The following is a 14,477-nucleotide window of genomic DNA, read 5'->3' as shown; positions in this document are numbered from 1 at the left end:
TTTCTCTTCTCCTTGATAATAGTCTCCTTCATGCTGCTGTTTGCATCTTTCAGTAAAGCCTCCTTCTACAATAACTGTCCCAACATGCGCCAGAAACAAGGAAATGCTTGACATTTTATAGAACATAAAACTGTAATAATCTTATTTCAAATAAACTAGTAAATGGTGAAAAAGTTAACTGTTACAAAAGGTAACTTGCATTTCCTGTAATACAAAGAACAGGATATTGCTGGAACTTATTTTCCACAAGCTTTACAAAACTGGAAGATCTGCTCTTCTGACTGAGATAATTAAACAGAAGCCTCGAAATCAGCCAGTGTTTTATTGTTGTATAGAACTTGCATTTTGTCACTGATTCATCTGTTTGGCTTTTGCCTCGGATTCTTTGAATCTTCTCTCTATTTATAATCGTAGATTTACGGTGCATGTTTTACTAGTGTATAGGTCTGCAACCGTATCTTTTACTTGTAAAAGTGAAAGCAATCGTCCAAATGCGTTTACAGCTCTCCCAATCAGTTTAAGGGCATGTGCTATTTAAAAAATTGCTTCCTCTCTAGATACAAACTACTAAAAACCTTGACTTGAAGATGAAAATGGTTCCAGCAGTGGAGGTTTATTTTTAAACAGTAATAGATTTATTTTTAAATTTAACAGATCCTATTTTCTTTTAAGGTGCAGTAATTTGTTGAGATTTATTAGAGCAGTTACCCGGTTTAGTTACATACAGACAGACTGAGATTTATAGCAGAAAACATTTCCCATGTGTTGCAAAGGTGGCCAATGCCGGGCTGCACAGTTCAAGGCATTGCCTGTTTGTCAGTACAGGCTAGGTTCTCATCTAAATATATCACCTTTTGCTGCTCAGGGTGTGTTATTGTGCCCGCGAAACGTCTTTTCTTGCAAATGTGCTTCTGGTTCAGCTTCCTTGCCCCCGAGACTTTTCTATTTTGGTTCCCTGTGTCATGTGATCCCTCCAGCCAGTGGGAGCCCCGCAGAGGGAATGGCAACCGCCTGCTGGGATCAATGTAAGTCAGAAAAAAACTCTTGGTTTTTTGCAGTTTCTGTCCCTCACACTCAATTTTAAATGCTGCTTTTACGCCGAACTTTTGCTGGCCACACCTAGTAATACCTATGGAAGTGCCTAGAGGTTAGGTTTTTTTGTTTTGATTTATTTTTTACTCTAACGTAACTCTTCCTCACTATGTTTATTTTTTCCTGTGTCCTGCAATGGAGTTGAGAAGACTAAAAAGCAACAGAAAACAAAAAAAATGCGTTTCAGATGTTGCCTGGAGTGCATTTTAAGCTTAGTAAGGAATATTTCAGGTGTAGTAGTGCTTTGTTTAATGTGTGCTATAGACAGTGTCAAAAATCCTGTACTGCAGTTGAGAAAGAACGATGTGACCCCCCCCACCCCCCCTTAGCCAAAATCGATCATTTAATTGGAAGAACAATGGTAAACAAAATGATCTGAAATCACATGCTTGTGCATTGGCCAACTGACTGAGACATAAAAAGTACTTTATTCAGTTAAAGGGCAGTCATGTACATGGGGCAATATATCATTTCTCTGGTATGAATGAAATACTGTATTTTGATCTCAGCCAATGCTGAGCCATACTTATGCTATACAATATTTAAGTTGTGTGTTTGGTGAGATCTGTGGTTTTCTTTCTATCATAGAGGCTATTCCTGGTACAAAGTGAGAGTCCTGTCTTTCTATTTGTTAAGACAGTGTCTAAAGTCAGTAGGTAAAATTTACCTAGTAATTACTACTGAGTATTGGTTTTGTCGAATTTAGCTATATTTTTTTTATTGGATAAATATGATTTTCCAAAAAACCTTCACCCTCATAGTAGGATATAGGTATGTTTTATATACTTTGTTTGTTTTTGTTTCAATTTTGTTTGGTTTTCTTTTGTTTATTCCAAATTACACGTGCTTTCTTTGAAGTTTACTTTCAAGATTCAAAGGCTTATTTTAAATTTGAATCCTGAAGTGATATACCTTGATATCATATGAAAGTTTGATAACATGTGCTTGTGAAAAAGATGTGATAAAACAATCTGGAATCTCCTCATTTCCCTTCATGGCCTGTAGCTGGCACCCTGTATTGCATCACTTGAAGGTGCAGAGGCCATTGCTGCACACTTTATTTTATCAGTGTTGCTGATCTCTACCTTAATGACCAGGCGTTAGATGAAGGACTGTTTGAAATCTTTCTTCTGCCCCCTCCCCCTCCAATAATCCATTTTGAACACAGAAATTTCACTTAATGATTACACTGAAGTACCAAGAACAGTGGTGCAGTATGCTAGTTTTTCAATGCAGTTCCTCTCATTGTCGTAGGCAATGAAAAATAATTGTCCCAAATTCTGTGTTGGTTGAATTGCTGCAATGCAAGAAGTGCAACAGCATCTATGTGTAAATATCTGACTCAGAAACTGAAAACAATTAGAAAAAGCCATCCTCATTGTGCAAACTGGATGAAATTTGGGACCCATTCTTACAGACTTTTTGTTTAAAAGTTTACTTCATTGGGTTTGTTGATAAAGCAAAGCATGTGCAGGAGAGAAGATTGTTTATACCGTTTTTTAAAAAATATGTTTGTTCATTAGGTGAAAAAGCAATTACTAACCAAGTGTTGCCTATTTACCATTACTTCATGAGGATACACAATACTGACATGCATATAACAGGAATTTTGAAACATCTCCTCAGAGCTGGATTCCGTGATGCTTCCCACAACTTAATGCTAAGGCTTGAGAACATGAGTCCCCAGCTTAAGCAATGTGCCAGTCCCTGTGGTAACCAGAAAGTGGAATTGGTAAAACACAATGAGTTAGAAGATCTGTATTATCACTTGTTTTTTTTTTTTTTTTTTTAACCTACTAATTAATTTACTTAACTTCATTTATGCTCATCTGTCATCTGTGTTTCTGAAAAAGAACATAAGAAAACATTAAAAAAAAAAGAGGGAAAAGAAAAGCAAAGCAAAAAACCCACAACTTCTTTTTTACTGTGAGATCAGGTTGCCCAGTGGAGGTTGTGGAGTCTCAGTCCTTGGAGATATTCACAACCCAACAGGACACAGCCCTCCCTGAGCATCCTGCTGTGAGCTGGGGGGTTGCACTGTATGGGGGGGACCCCGAGGTCCTTCCCAGCCACAACAATCCTGTGGGTCTCTGAGAATTTCCCCCTGCAGCTTGGAGAGGTAGAGAGCACTGTTACTCTGGGATGAGATCAAAAGTCACGTGTGGATATTTTAGACCTTGTGATTTTGCTGCCTCAGTTCAGTCATTAATCATGCATTTGGAGTGATGGCTGTGTGTGTCTTGCTGGCACCGCCTAATGAACGCCACCTGAAATGTCACTGACGAGCAAGTGGCTGTGAATGCTGAGCAGGGTTCAACTCTTCCCACCTCTTCATCACAGCTGTCCAAAACTACTCCTGGCAGCAGTTTTTTATCGCGTGTCTTTTTTGCACGGCTTCCTTGAGCGTAGCATGGTGGAGGGAGGGGACACTGACAGAAAAAAAATGAGAAAGAGTAAAATTAATGAGAGTACTGTGGGAGAAGCGTAGCTAGAAAGTGAGGAGTCAATGTGAACTGGGCTCTTACATGTGTCTTGCCACTCTATTGAGATCCCACTATGGGATCTCCAGAAGCTGACGAAGGGGTACGGGAGCTTGCAGGGGCCACGCTGGGGTGTGTGGAAGGAAGGGAGAAAGAAGCAAACCTTATGGGACCCTTGGGGGCTGCAGGAAACGTTGAGCCCCAGTCCCATATACTGTGCATGGAGTTGCACTCTAGAGCCATAGTGAGAGGTGCAGGGAAACACGAGATCATTTCGTAGTAAATGAAAAGTGCAAAAATAGTGAAAAGTGGAAACAAAAGTTTAAAAAAAAAATTTATATAAATATACATATACACATAAAATGCACTTGCCAAACATTAAAGTGTAGAGAGTTCATTTTATACCTTTCACGCTAATATATTAATATAATTTTAAATAAACATGGCAAAAGGTAATGACTTACATTTAGGAAAGGTGATTTTAAATCTTTCTGCCATAATGCTGCAGGTGATGATTTTGCTTAAATATTGTTTATCTTGATGAGACATGAATACTTACCCAGAAAGCTAGTGCTGACACAAAACCAAAGAGGTATCACTGTGAAAAAATTCAGACTGAAGCTGGAAATGGAGATGGGTTCAGCCTTACAAGGGACGGGTAGGTCAGGGCATGTCCCTGATTGTAAAAGACACAGTGAGTTGGCTACAGGAGGTGAAGGCTTGATAAGAAGGATTATGCTTAATGATTAAGAAGGCCATTTCAATTTCTGGCTAAATAGTGTAATTGGAATTTAAACCCAGTACTTTTTTCTGAAGAAGACAGAGTTTAAAAAGATGACCATATATTTTCTCACCAAATTCTTTGATATGAAAAAAGCCTTTTTTTTGTATCAGATGCTAAGTTTAACTGAGTTAAGTAATTTCATTATAATTTCCCAGACCTATAATTTGGGTTGCCCCTGCTATTTGTTTTGTCTTTTTTAATCGTTTGTTGTTACCATTACTTACTGTAGAAGGTAGATTAATAGACAAAAGGATAGAATTTTGTCAGTTCACCATTTAAGTATGTTCCAGAGTCTAAATCATACAACTTGGTTATTTTTTTAAGGTAAAATAATCCTTGGTTTAGAAAATATACCTTTATGGCATCTTTCTATATTTTTATTATGGTGCCAATATAACTAATAGTTTTAGTGCAAAGTCCTACAGGTAATAAAAATACCATTTATCTTGTGTTTATCTTAAAAATGGAATAAAGAAGAGTAGTCTGCAAATAAATAAGTCTGGAATTATGCAGATATGTTTCAAATATTTTGTGTTTTTTTTTTTTTTTTAAAGTCCAATTGCATTTCTATATAGAGCAACTAGTTTTGTGTCTATTCAGTTCTAAATAGCTGTCATATTTTTGAAATCTAAGCCAAGAGTGAAGTAAAATATTTAGATTTTGTTTGGTTTCTGAAAGTTTGTGGGTAACACTCATGTAACTGCTTATAGTTTTGCCTTTTATGTTCTTCTAGTGGAGATAAGCATAGTGGAGATGGCATAGCCATCCTGGTGGGTGTCCATCCCTGTGAATGTCTGGCAGTGCTGTCGTGATACAGGGAGGGCCTGATGTCCTGGGTAACATATAATGCCAGACACATGGCTTAAGACTGTCCAAAGAGCTAATTTTGTGTTCAGACCCTAATGTCCCTATGAGGGGCCAGGATGTGTTCAGCACACTTTTGGAGCGGGGATTTCAGTTTAGTTTACTCCAAAAGGAATCTGTTTTGTGCACACCCCAGCTGCTCTGCAAACCAAGACAACTCAAAATTTAGGGAAATCACTTCAAAACCTTGCTACTGCTGTGAACAAAACCAATAACATAGACACAGCTTATTTTTATTAACTAATTGCCTTCTCTGTGCTACTTAACTAACCTATCTCTATTTTGTCTCAACATTGGATCTGGTCTGACGAATCTGGCAATAACTGTTTGCAAAAGACTGGACCTTCACACTTAAAGCTACCTCTGCTGTCGTAGAAACATACTCAAAGGGAAAAGCAGACATTTTGGATAAAAGTGGAACATCATTTCCCTCTCAAAAATACTTTAAACTGAATTACATCTCTAGTGGCAGAAGTCTTGTGCACATGACTGAGTGACTCGTAGTTACCTCCAAGGCTTCTTGCACACAAAGCAACTAACCTCTCTTGATCTAAAGAGAAGCAGAAACATAGAATGGCATTAAGCAGAAATTTATTTCCACGTCGGTAATGCACTAGGACTTGCTTATGCATAGACACAAGTCATAGTGCATCTGCTACGTACTGGTAAGTTTTTGCTTTAATTTCATTTATTGAATCCAGGCTAAGTTGGGCAGCTAACCCAGTACTGAGCTGTCATAGCAACCAGATTGTGTAATTTGTTTGTGCTTATCCACGTTTATCTTAAGCCTGGTTGGGCTGTTTTTCCTCTCTCGGACAGGCTGATCTAGAGCTTCAACCCTCTGGCAGCTGAGAAGCTGTTAATTTCCACACTAAATTTGTATGCAGTGCCAGCTTTCTTTCTTTGGCTTAAGTATCTTTTAGGTCTTGATGTTTATGCCTAGTGTTGTTTTAATAGAGAGTGGTCAGACTTCCTCTCATCTTTGTTTTTTACTCTAAATAAACCAAATTTTTAACCATAATTTATTTAGTATACTCTTCAACCTTCAGATCTTTATCGAATTCCAGCTGCCATTTTACCACTTATTCTATGTTGTGAAATACTTCAATTTGTTGCAGTTGGCCCTTACCCTTACTACCCTAACATAGTATCATCAGCAAACTTAGTTATATCACTATTCACCCTCTTTTCCAGGTCTCTTATTAAAATATTAAATAATGGAGGCACTAATAGAAAGACTTCCCTTGTCACCTCCCTCCATTGAAAAATTCCTAACCATTAGTATTTGCTATTGTGTATTCCTAACTTTAAGCCAATTATTTAGGCCCATGGGGCCTGTCTGTGGCATCTCGGTTTCTCTGAGAGCTTTTGGAGACAGAGCTTGTTGAATTACTTAATTATTTTCACATTGGTATTGACTCTGGAATAAAAATCCTTTTAGACAAGCTCCCATGATGACACTTCTCCAAATGTTGTATTTATGGATGCACTAATTGTGTTCCTGGTAGCAGTTTCTGTTAATTTACCCAGTAGAGACTCCTGGTTGCCTGTTCTCAATTACCTTACGTTTACCTCTCTCTTCCTCCTTTCCCCAATCCTTTTAAGATTTTTAAATCCCGTTTTATCTTTTTTTGTGTCCTTTGATACTGAGAACTTCACCCTTGAATTCCCGTTAAACTCGTCAGCTGGTTCTGGTGACTTCTTATTTTTCTCCTTGAGAATTTTTCTATAACCTCTATAACCTCTTTTACTGACACTTTCAGACAAGTCCTTCAATGATCCTCCTTAAGAAAGATTCTGTTATTTGAATTTCCCTTAAGGTCCTTGCTATGAGCATGGGTGCAAAAACTTAATTTAGTTTTTCTGCTATAGCTTTATTTTTGCTCAGTGCCCCTTTTACATCTTTATGTTTCAGACCTCTGGACACTCTGGCAAGCTTCCTGATCTTGATGTACTTAAAAAACAAAACAACAACAACAAACCAAAGCCAAAATCAAACAAAAAACCCCAACCTACAAAACCCCCTTGCAAGTTACTTCTCAACCCTTTTTGGCTTGTCCTGTTGCATTTTTATATTTAGTCTGCTAGGGTTTTATTTTCACTTCTATTGTCCTGATTGAGGCACCAACTTCATTTTTTGAAGAGCTGCTTCAGATAACCTGTTATATTTGTAGTTAGCTGTGTTGGTTTCCATACGTTTGATCTGTATCACTCAGTATGTTCTGTGCACTACCTGCAAACACTTTGCTCTGCTATTTGTCCACTTGTTAGTTCCTTTACAGCAACTTCTTTATTTCTGTGCAATTGCTATTTTTCCAATCAAGTGGTATTTTAGGGAATTTGTTGGCTTTGCTTACTGCTATATAGATGCTTAATGAGTGCTATTACAAATTGGCTCTTTGATAGCAAAATTCCTACATATTGGGCCCTGTTAAATTACTATTTGCTTATCTTGTGGATTATGTGTTTAGCTGCTCTCTGAGGCATTCATTAATAGTGTCTAACAGTTTTGTTTTGCAGTCATGCACAACCTTTATATTTACTTGAGTGTATGGGAATATCTTCATCTACCAACACTGTTTGTCTCATCTCCAAGGTTTTGAGAATAGCCAGTCATCAGCTACAGCATAGTTGGAGAAACCAGGAACAGTAAAAGCATACTGGATATTCATTTTAATAAATGACAATTTTATTATGGTAAAAGTATGAAACGAAATGAATTATCAGCCTATTATGTCAAATGCCTTACAATAGGTAAATACATTAAACAATGCTATGGCTCCCATCGGCAAAGTATTTTATCAGTTAGTTTGAGAGGAATCACTGTATACTTGTATAACCTTATTGGCTGATATTATTATATTAGTCTCTGATTCTTAATTAAAACCTTCATTTCCCTTGAGAGTAAAATCAGATATTGTGTCTCGGTTAATCGGGTCATCCTGCTTCTCTGAAATTCTAGTATGATACTAGCTCCCTGCGCGCCCCCCCGCCCCCCGCCCCGAGTCATATGAATTTTCAGTATTTCGGGATATATTGAAAATCATAGTTCATGTGCAGAGAAGTCATTGGCCAGCTCTTGTAAGTCTTCTAACATTTTTTCAGACATACTAGCTAAAAAAATATGACAGTAACTGCAGCTTAACATTCTTGTGAATTGTTACAAGGATGGAGAGTGATTTAGCATCATCTAGCTTATCCCCCCAAACCAGAACAGACTTACTGAATGCTGCTGTGTCTTTTTTTGTGTGTTATTGTTATTGAGAATATCGATGTTTCATTCTGAGAAATGTCTGCCAATATTAAGATTCTTTTTTATTCCCTAAATGTTTTAGAAAACTGAATTCCTTGCCTGAACTGTTGCCTAATTTTTGTGTCTCTTTGTTTCGGTTATTTTCTAGAATTCCTGAAATGCTGCCTTATATCTGTTTTCACTTTACGAATATATTCTCTGCGCATATTTCAGCTTTCAATTATGGTTTGAGATTCTAAAGTTTTATTATCCCAAACTATGATTAAATTTATAATTTTTCAGTTGTTGGTCATCTTATAAACCAATGCTGAACCAGATTTTATTTTCCTTTTTATTTTTCGAACCATGGCATTTTGTCAATTACAGCTTTTCCCAGCAGCCAGTACAGTATGCTTAAAAAGTTTTCAAATAGCCTTCATATTTTCTAGGCAAATGCTTGCTCTCAGCTGATTTTAATCCTCTTTGTTTTCATATCTGTGAAACTGTCCCTTTAAAAGTAGAAAGGGTGTGTGTGTGTATATATGACTGATCTGGACTTGATGCTATTTGCAGCTGGTTGCAGTCAAATTGTTATCAGTTGCATCTATGTGATTGTAAACTTTTTTGTTAAATTATTCTCTCTTCTTCTTTTGTCAAATGATATGTAATTTCCCTGCATTGGATCCAACAATTTTAATTTGGGAAATTACTGTGTATGATTTTTAGGTTATCCAAAGATTCTTTAATTTTGAAAACTCATAAGAAAGATCCCTATGACAAGGATGGCTCACATTCTGTTTTGTTTTACTCCAGTCTTCTGCTGAAGTTTTTTCTTCTTTCTCTAAATATTTATTACTCTTTGATTTGTTACTTTTCTTTCCTTGGTTGTTAATTCCTCTGTCTTATAAAATATATCATTAAATTTATTTGTAGTGTGCTTCATATATTTAATAACATACTTGAAGTTAAGAACGTAAGAGCTTTTCTGGATCTAGGCCCTAGTCTCTGTTGCTTTCTTTTTTATGACCATTTTTATCTTGCTTTTCACTTTCTTATCACTCATTCTTCTTTTTATATTATTTCCTTACCTTGTCTACACATCCCACATCTCTCATGCAATTTCCTTTCTTGGCTTTGCTTCTCCCCAGCACTCCTTTTTGAGTCTTTTCCATTTCTCCCCACAGTTTATGGCTCTGAAGAAGTACTTGCATTATCACAGTTTCTATTCTTGGCACTGTATTATTCATTTACAGTGTCATATTAGTATTAAAGTAGCCTACCTTGAGAAAATATCTGTACTTTTGAAGTCACATGCACATATAGAAATATTAGGAAATGTTAGTAATTAACATCGATTTTCTTTTTTCTTTCTTTATTTCTAGTACAACTTCTGGGTTATAATATTGGATACAGTGATTGATAATATTTTCATGATCTATTCCCTTTCCCTTCATGGAACTGTTGATACTGCAATCCTAAAAAAGCAGTCAGTGGGGACATGAAGAAATACTATGGGTGAAATAAAGAGCTAATACAAAATGCATTCACTGTTCTGCATTGTCAGAGTTCATAGATTCTTGCAAAATCATTGAGACTTATGAACTTTAAGCCATGAACCTTACCCTCATTTGGTAAATGAGAACATTGACATTATTTCCTAGTTGATGACAGCTTCTTTTCCTTTAATTTCTCCATCTCTTCTTCTCCCCTTCCATCTTACTCCCCCATCTCTCCTTCTGCCTTTGTAACAGAACTGTTCTGTTCAAAGTAGAATGACCGTTAGAGAGCTGACTTATTTTGCTATTTCAGTTTATGTTGCCTGCTAACTTGAAAGGATGTTAGCCTATCTGGGAGTCCTTAATTAAAATGAAATAGTTATAAAAGAACATGGTTGTTTAGTTTGGGGAATTTTCTTCATTTTCCCTTGGCAACCAGAACAGGAAAGCTGATTTTCTGTTCTGTTGATGGTATGTATTTGAACCAACTTCGTTGTCTTAGTTGATCCAGATGTTTCATTCTGTGAGGTACAAAAACCTCCCCTGTCTGTGTTATGTTTTGTTTTGGTTTTGACCTGTGGGTCAGTTTAAATAAAAGGTAACGTGATGCACAATCTAAGCAAGACACATGGGCCTCCTCCATCCTGGTGAAAGATTTCTTGCAGTCTGCTGGCAAGACCTGCCCTTTCTGCAGAATGTAACATAGCAAATGCTTGTAAAGAAAACTTGAAGTAATGTTGTCTTTGTAGCTGCCTTTGTCCTGGAAGTAGTGGGAAGCAAAGGAAGGAGTCACCACCGGCTCAGCTGAGCTGCTCCCAGCACTGGTGTAAAGACCCCTGGTGGTACGTGCTCCGGCTTGGCTTAGGCTGCAAGGTGTGTTCAGCTTTGCTGTTGCCAGTTGTAATGCACAGGCTGAAGTGTTGTTAGTTGAGTGTTTCCATGCTATTTCTCTCTACATAAGGTTGCAGTTACCATTCGATGCCTGGTTCAGGAGGAAACTCTTTAGTCCCTTTGCTGATGAAGTTTCTACTGGCTGACAGTCACCACCTTTTTCCTCTTGCTTTTTTCCTTCTCATTGTCCATATGTTTTATTTTTTGCTCTCTTTCTTCTTTGCTCCAGGCTCTAGCCTCTACACTGTCCCTCTATTCTTTCTGCACCTTCTCAGCTGGTGATGCTGCTGACCAAGACTTCACTGTCTGTCCTGTGTGGTAGCTCTCCCCATGCCTGCTGCTCCCTGATTCCTTCATGGATGGGCCTCGCTCTGCCTGACGACTGGGTCTGCTGAAGGCAGAGGCTGCTTGGAGGGCTCCTTAGAGCCTGCAGCTCCAGCTCCATTGCTTCCGCAACTGATGTGAGTGGCAGGAAGGTTTGCATGTGTTGTCTTGAGCAGGGAGGAGAAGTGTAGCCAGAAGAGTGAACTGTTTAAATGGCTCAAATGTTGAAGAAGTATCTGACTTTTTAAATCAGTCTTGAATGGCTTAGGAAACTCAAATTAATTTCATGGTTCAAAGATGGTTTTGGTGGCAAAAGTGTTTTCAGATAGTACAAAGAATTCAAAAGGAAAATTTAGTTAAATTTAACAGCCTTCAATTTCTGCAGCCTATTCTCACTTCAAAGTAAGTCAAACTGCCACAAAATCTGTGTGAAAGAAGTGAAGCATAAAGCTGCAATTTTTGCAATTACCTTTGAAGCAACTTTTTTTTTTTTTTTTTTCCCCTTTGGAGAATAGCTACTTCCTCCTCTGAGTGTGAGCAAGTATTGTGAAAGACTTAGGCTTCATTCTATAATTAATATGTTCATATATATGTATATACACAGAATCACAGAATGTTAGGGATTGGCAGGGACCTCAAAAGACCATCCAGTCCAATCCCCCTGCTGGAGCAGGAACACCCAGATGAGGTTACACAGGAAGGTGTCCAGGCGGGTTTTGAATGTCTCCAGAGAAGGAGACTCCACAACCTCCCTGGGCAGCCTGTTCCAGTGTTCCGTCACCCTCACTGTGAAGAAGTTTCTTCTCATATTTAAGTGGAACCTCCTGTGTTCCAGTTTGTACCCATTGCCCCTTGTCTTATCATTGGTTGTCACCGAGAAGAGCCTGGCTCCATCCTCGTGACACTCACCCTTTATATATTTATAAACATCAGTGAGGTCACCCCTCAGTCTCCTCTTCTCCAGGCTAAAGAGACCCAGCTCCCTCAGCCTTTCCTCATAAGGGAGATGCTCCAGTCCCTTAATCATCTTTGTTGCCCTGCACTGGACTCTCTCCAGCAGTTCCCTGTCCTTCTCGAACTGAGGGGCCCAGAACTGGACACAATATTCCAGATGCGGTCTCACCAGGGCAGAGTAGAGGGGAAGGAGAACCTCTCTCGACCTACTAACCACCCCCCTTCTAATACACCCCAGGATGCCATTGGCCTTCTTGGCCACAAGGGCACAGTGCTGGCTCACGGTCATCCTGCTGTCCACCAGGACCCCCAGGTCCCTTTGCCCTACACTGCTTTCTAACAGGTCATTCCTTAACCTATACTGGAACCTGGAGTTGTTCCTACCCAGATGTAAGACTCTACACTTGCCCTTGTTATATTTCATTAAATTTTTCCCCACCCAACTCTCCAGCCTGTCCAGATCTCGCTGGATGGCAGCGCAGGCTTCTGGCGTGTCAGCCACTCCTCCCAGCTTGGTGTCATCAGCAAACTTGCTGACAGTGCACTCTGTTCCCTCATCCAAGTCATTGATGAATATATTGAACAGTACTGGTCCCAGTACTGACCCTTGAGGCATCCACTAGATACAGGCCTCCAACTAGACTCTGTCACATTGACCACAACCCTCTGGCTTCTTTCCTTCAGCCAGTTCGCAGTCCACCTCACTACCACCACTATCCAGTCCACACTTCCTCAGTTTAGCTGTGAAGATGCTGTGGGAGACGGTGTCAAATGCTTTACTGAAATCAAGGTAGACCACATCCACTGCTTTACCATCATCTATCCACCTGGTTCTGTCCTCATAAAAGGCTATGAGGTTGGTTAAGCACGAGTTCCCCTTGGTGAAGCCATGCTGACTGCCCCTAATGACCCTCTTATCCTTGGTGCCATCTCAAGGCATATCAAGGATAAGTTGTTCCATCACTTTCCCAGGGATGGAGGTGAGGCTGACCGGTCTATAGTTACCCGGGTCCTCCTTCTTGCCCTTTTTGAAGACCGGAGTGACATTCGCTTTCCTCCAGTCCTCAGGCACCTCTCCCGTTTCCCAAGACTTAGCAAAGATGATAGAGAGTGGCCTAGCAATGACCTCAGCCAGCTGCCTCAGCACCTGCGGGTGAATCCCATCTGGACCCATGGATTTATGGATGATCAGATTGCTTAATTGGTCCCTAACCCAATCCTCATCAACTAAGGCAAACTCCTCCATTGTCTTGACATCCTCTGAGGCCTCAGGAGTACAGGGTTCCTCAGGACAGCATTCAGTACCTCTGCCTTCTCTGTATCTTCTGTCACCAGGGCACCCACCCCATTCGTCAGTGGGCCTACATTGCCTCGAGTGTTAGTTTTATCTGCCATGTATTTGAAGAAGCTCTTTCTGTTGTCCTTGACCCCTCTCGCAAGGTTTAATTCTAAGGAGGCCCTAGCTTTCCTAGTTGCCTCCCTACATCCTCTGACAACAGCCTTGTATTCTTCCGAAGTGGCCAGCCCCTCCTTCCATGATCTGTAAACTCTCCTCTTCCACTTGAGCTTGCCCAACAGTTCCCTGTTTAACCAAGGAGGTCTCCTGGCTCCCTTCCTTGACTTCCTATGTGTTGGGATGCTCTGATTTTGAGCTTGGAAGAAGCAGTCCCTGAATGCTAACCAATTATCTTGGGGCCCCTTTACTTTCAAGTACTCTTTCCCACGGGATTTCCTCCAGCAATTGCTTGAAAAGGCCAAAGTTTGCCCTGCTGAAGTCCAGAGTTGCAATTCTGCTTCGTGTTCTGTTCCTGCTACACAAGATCCTGAACTCCACCATCTCATGGCTGCTGCAGCCAAGGCAGTCCTCAACCTTTACCGCTTCAACCAGACCCTCCTTGTTAGTGAGAATGAGATCCAGCAGCGCTCCTCTCATGGTTGGCTCCTCCACCATTTGCATCAGGAAGTTGTGATCAATGCACTGGAGGAACCTCCTGGATTGTGGATGGCTGGCTGAGTAGTCCTTCCAGCAAACATCAGGGTAGTTAAATATATACACATCTATGTGTGTGTCTATATACACACATACACACATATATTTAACTATTCCTCTCTATAATGAATATGCCATTAGCACAGAGTTCATGCCATTTATCATTAAGTTCATTTTGGAGAGATGTTGCTTGGCTCTTCCTCTACTGCTGTCCTCCAACATCTTTCCCTTTGCACCTGAAAGCATAGTTTGCTTTTGCTCTGAAAAGTATTGCTATACTCAAATTATCATTCTTCTCAAATATGCATTCAGTGTAAATTTCTGTGTGTTTTACTTAGGTTTTTAAAGAGTTGCCCTGGCACCTTTCAAT

The 14,477-nt window shown here is 39.6% G+C and overlaps 1 protein-coding gene across 1 annotated transcript in view; it reads left to right on the top strand.

Annotated features, from left to right (window-relative positions):
* The first annotated feature begins 985 nt into the window (after positions 1-985).
* ESR1 (estrogen receptor 1) overlaps positions 986-14,477 on the top strand; it is a 162,776-nt gene continuing 149,284 nt past the window's right edge. Inside the window, 1 exon segment of the mRNA XM_065631464.1 lies at positions 986-1,025. Within this exon segment, the coding sequence (XP_065487536.1) occupies positions 1,001-1,025 (25 nt within the window). The 5' untranslated portion in view covers positions 986-1,000.

The sequence above is a fragment of the Caloenas nicobarica genome, chromosome 3 (genome assembly GCF_036013445.1).
Source record: "Caloenas nicobarica isolate bCalNic1 chromosome 3, bCalNic1.hap1, whole genome shotgun sequence".
NCBI lineage: Eukaryota > Metazoa > Chordata > Aves > Columbiformes > Columbidae > Caloenas > Caloenas nicobarica.
Note: the sequence above shows the minus strand (reverse complement) of the source record. Positions and strands in the feature narration are given on the sequence as shown.